The following is a 5,061-nucleotide window of genomic DNA, read 5'->3' as shown; positions in this document are numbered from 1 at the left end:
AATGTGACATTTTTTTAGGATAAATAAAAAGGCTAAGTGTGATATGGAACGAAGTTGAGTACTAGTTACACAAAAAGGGGAGGATGTTAATCTAATAGGGTAATGTAATTTAAAAAAAACACAAAAAATAATAAATAAAAATAGAAAAACTTTGGTAATTTCATCCCTGAGATGACAACGGGCCCAGCCCATCGCATTTGCGTAAAAACCAGAGCCCATATAGCGTGAATTTTAATGGGGCCCGGCCCTTCACGTTTAAAGCTCATCCTATGAGAAGACGAACACACAACTGACGACCTCCAAGTCGCTGCTGACTCGCCTACATGCCGAATTCTACTTTACATCCGACTCCCCATTCTTCGTGTAAGATCTCTTGTCCGACCTCCTCTAATCCATGTATTTTCTGTTGATTATAGAAATGCACAACACCTCAGACAACGTAGGTTGAATTTGAAATCGTCGTCTGTAATTCTCAAAGATTAATTGTATTTTAGCTTGCTGGTGAAGCTCCTTCTATTTCAACAAGTTAGTTTTTATGCGATCCAGATGCTGTTCTTCCGCTTTACTCGTTTTTTGTTGGATTGATGAGTGATTTCCATGAGTTTAGGGGAATTTAGGGTTTCGGAAACACACTGACTCGTCTTTGCTGGTTAATTTGATGTCAATTTTCCTTAAATTTTTGGATCACTGCTTTGTTTCACAGACTGCAGCTTAATTTATCTGATGCGTGTGTGAGTAAGCTCTTTGTGAAGTTGTTTCTTGTGATAGATGGACTACTTTATTTCTGAATTACTCACCAATGAAATTCAGGAAGGTTTCTGGAAATGCTTAGGTAAGACTACGGGCTCACTCAGTTTTAGATATAGCCATGGCCGCGAATAGCAACAATCCTCAAAAGAACATTGGGGGTTCATCCCCTTTTGGGAATTCTATGCCTGTGAATCCATCACTACAGCAGCAACTGGCGTCTGGATTTCCGGGCCAGTTTCAGTTTTCAGAAGCTCAGGCGCAAGCGCTTGCCCAGGCCCAGGCTCAGTCGAAGGCACAAGCACAAGCTCATGCCCATGCACAAATGATGGCAGCTCATGCACAACTACAGGCTCAGTTGCAAGCTGCTCAGGGGCTTTCGTTTAACCAGGGTCATCCTGGAGTAATGGCAAACTTGGGTTCGCAATCTCCTTCTCTTTCGGGAGCTGGAAGCATGGGATTGGGAGCCAAACGCTTCCCACAAAAACCACCTGTTCGTCCACCAAGCTTTGTGACGTCTAATGTGGCCTCTCCAATGCGGCCAATGGATGCCTCGGCTGCTGCTCGTAGGAAAAAGCAGAAGCTCCCAGAGAAACAGTTACATGAAAGAGTCGCAGCTATTTTGCCTGAGTCAGCTCTCTACACTCAACTCCTTGAGTTTGAGTCTCGAGTGGATGCTGCCTTGACAAGGAAGAAAATTGATATCCAAGATGCCCTAAAGACTCCAACTTACCTTCAGAAAACTCTGCGTATTTATGTCTTCAACACTTTTGCCAATCAGATTCGCACCATTCCTAAGAAACCAAATGCCGAGCCACCTACATGGACTCTTAAGATTATAGGGAGGATTTTGGAGGAGGGAATGGATGCTGATCAGGCAGCAATGATGCAGAAATCTAACCCCTCGTATCCAAAGTTCTCCGCATTTTTCAAGAGAGTTACCATCACCCTCGACCAGAAAATATACCCTGATAACCATTTAATTATATGGGACAGTACTCGAGCACCAGCTCCTCACGAAGGTTTTGAGGTCAAGAGGAAAGGAGAACTAGAATTTACTGCAAGCATAAGACTAGAAATGAATTATATGCCTGAGAAGTTTAAACTTTCAGCAGCTTTGACAGAGCTTTTAGGTATTGAGGTTGATACTCGTGCCAGAATTATGGCTGCGGTATGGCATTATGTTAAGGCTCGAAAATTGCAGTGCCCAGATGACCCTTCTTCTTTCAACTGTGATCCACCACTTCAAAGAGTATTTGGGGAAGGCAAAGTCAAGTTCACGGCAGTCACACAAAAAATTACGCCCCACCTGTTTCCTCCACAGCCCATTCACCTGGAACATAGGATAAAACTTTCAGGTAATAGTCCTGTAGGAACTGCATGTTATGATGTATTGGTTGATGTGCCCTTCCCGATACAGAGAGAATTGAATGCTTTGTTGGCCAACACTGAAAAGACAAAAGAGATAGATGCCTGTGACGAAGCAATTTGTGCTGCAATAAGAAAGATCCACGAGCACCGGAGGAGAAGGGCATTCTTTCTTGGATTTAGTCAATCGCCTGTAGAGTTTATAAATGCACTTGTATATTCTCAAAACAAGGATCTGAAGCTTGTTTCTGGAGAAGGTAGTCGTAATTCAGAAAAAGAGCGGAATTCAGATTTTTACAACCAGCCATGGTATGGTTTATGTTTACATTTGTACATTCACTTGAACATCTTGGTGTTTTTAATAATATTATCAACGCAATACTTTGTGAATGGATGTGGAATCTATGGAGTAAAATTTTCATGAGTCTTTAGCTCATATCTGATCTTGAAACCAGTTAGCACGAGGACCAAATTATTTCAAAAGGTATCTCTTGACAGTTTACATTTGCTGATTTGTTAGATGGTGGGATTTTTATAATCTTAGGTAGTAAAGTTCAATGGGCATCTCAGTCACGGCTTTTTGTTAACTTTTTTATTTCCAATTCGGAGCTTTTTACTTCACTTTATGCAATATTTCTCCTGCATATGCTGGTAATTCAAGGCGTTTTAACCTGTTGAAATGCTCCACTTTGACAGGGTTGAAGATGCTGTCATTCGCTACCTCAACCGAAAGTTGCCAGGAGATGCCTCTGGAAACACATAGTTTAGCAGTAACGACACAGCTCGCTAGTTAATATGATGCAATTGAATAATTGCTCAGGCTTTATTGTTCGTTGAATGTTGCATAAGGATATCCATCGTCGAGGCAATAAATGAAGCAAGCTGACTAGGCTATAGAAAAAACTGGCGTTCCATGTATCTTGATTTGCTGGTTTAGTTTCACCTGCTTTCTTGGTTTGATAAAATTGTTGGAATGTAAAATTATTGTTGTTGAAGTCACACAGCTAACAGTGCCTAGTTGTAGCTGTTCCACTTTGTATTTATACTTCATGGAAATGTGTAGTAGCAGAGTCTAGATAGAAACCTTAAGGATGTGATTGAGTCATTGAGTTCTCAAATTATTCACTGTTGTTTCTTGGCAAATTCAATTTTTTGTTTGCAATGTTATTTTACACATTTAGGGCACATATTTATGTGAGTGTTGGTGAGCCATCATTTTATGTTTGAATTAAATTAGGCAACATGTGCTAATAGTTACTATTAATTTGTGTATTGTTGAGCACTTGTTTTAGTTTTGTCGTGCGCTATGTATAACATTGATCTCTCATTTATTTACTTTGCATTGTTGAGGAGTTTGGTAATAATTTTTGGGCACATATTGTTCAGGCATTGATACTATATAGTATTGAAAAATTTGAAGATGCGTGGCCTACAATTATTAATTAATTCCTTCAGCGGAGTGTGAATTGAAATTTTTAATACTTGTCTTCGGTAATATTTACGATTTAGTCTCCAAAAAATGTTTACAGTTCCTTAAAAAACTACAATTACTCTAAAAAAACAATGTTATTCGATCTTTTATGCATATATCAAATTCTTGGTGCAACACAAAGGGATCATTATTTTTATTTATTTATCGTCAGTAGGATAAATCTACTAGTACTATATTTAACTTCGTAAAATCTAGAATCTCTATTTATTTTCTTAAAAATAAAGAAGATTAATAAAAATATTACTACTATTAAGAAAGTTTTTACTAATCCTCTAATTATAGTAGGTTGTGCGCGTATACAAATATTCGAAGGGATAGCAGAAAAAGATGGCGGGGAATGAGGCGATGCGAATCGGGGGTTTGCTGGAGAAAAGAAGTCGATCAGAAGCTCAAGCGGCTGCACTCTACAATTGGCGCAGACGCGGCTCTTGAGAAGGGAGATTTTGCTGGTAAAACTATGATAGGAAAATCAATAGGTAGAGAGGCTAAAGCAACCTCTTTCTACATATTAGCCCGACCAAATGGGTTTGCTTTTCTGCTGAAAACCTCTGTGATTGGTCAGACAGATTGTACTATTCTAGTTGAGAGTTTTTATACAACTTTTTCTACCAATCAGAATTGTGAATATCATCGTCTTCCTACCACATGAGCAGTTCCTCATAAAATATTTAGGCAGAATTTATATGTATTACATGAAATCTTTTTATGGGTATGTTGTTATATTGACAATGATAGCCGAGCATGATATATGGATTAAATGCCTTTGCTCATTGCCAATTTACATTCTTAACTCCTATATCAATATATATGGACAAAAAGAGGCAATGTCTAAGTTTCATGTGCTCGATGGACACATTTAAGTTTGGAGTGTTGCAGATAGGCGATGGTGAGAAACTTGTAAGAGCTCTTTTTGGTGTTGCTAGCTGCCGTCAGCCTGCTGTAGTATTTGTGGATGAAATAAACTCTCTCCTATCACAGGTAAAATAGGCAACTCTTTCTGTTAACAAATTTAGACTTCTTATAAAGACATCCATTTTGCTACTTTCCAATTCTTTTTCTTCCCCTGCTTTTTTGTGAACCTGAAAATAAAAACCGTTTTAGAGCTGAGTTGATAAAGAGCGCGAGAGTGTCCAATGCTGTATTACTTATGACGGATGAGAATGGCATAGCATGGTTATGTTTCAGTTTCCCCAAATTTGTCTTGTGTTAAGGTTTCTTGTATATGCTGCACAACTACCTGTATTGTGCATAGGCCTTTTCTTGAATAATCACTTTGTTCATCCTTGTGGGAGCATACTTTTTGTCATGATACTGTAAGAATAACTCACGCCCTTATCTTCCTCTGTTGCAAATTACTACTTTCAGAATGAGAAAGACTTGAGAAATTTCATTGTTTTTTTTGAAGCTTAAATCAGAAGGTGAACACGAATCAAGTAGGCAACTGAAGACGCAGT

General features: G+C 38.7%; 1 protein-coding gene across 2 annotated transcripts; it reads left to right on the top strand.

The window, feature by feature from the left end:
- The first annotated feature begins 261 nt into the window (after window positions 1-261).
- On the top strand, window positions 262-3,236 carry LOC121791778 (SWI/SNF complex component SNF12 homolog). Of its 2 annotated transcripts, none has more exons than XM_042189618.1 (3): window positions 262-363; window positions 811-2,424; window positions 2,812-3,236. In XM_042189618.1, exons 2-3 carry the CDS (start codon window positions 869-871, stop codon window positions 2,876-2,878), a joined length of 1,623 nt encoding a protein of 540 aa, XP_042045552.1. In that variant the 5' UTR covers window positions 262-363; window positions 811-868; the 3' UTR covers window positions 2,879-3,236. The 2 variants fall into 2 exon arrangements, with proteins under 2 accessions (XP_042045552.1, XP_042045553.1); XM_042189619.1 differs by having other exon boundaries at window positions 285-363; window positions 833-2,424.
- The last annotated feature ends 1,825 nt before the right edge of the window (window positions 3,237-5,061 follow it).

Source organism: Salvia splendens, unplaced genomic scaffold, assembly GCF_004379255.2.
Source record: "Salvia splendens isolate huo1 unplaced genomic scaffold, SspV2 ctg91, whole genome shotgun sequence".
Classification (NCBI taxonomy): Eukaryota; Viridiplantae; Streptophyta; class Magnoliopsida; order Lamiales; family Lamiaceae; genus Salvia; species Salvia splendens.
The sequence above is the reverse complement of the archived record's forward strand: the minus strand, read 5'-3'. Positions and strand labels throughout refer to the sequence as shown.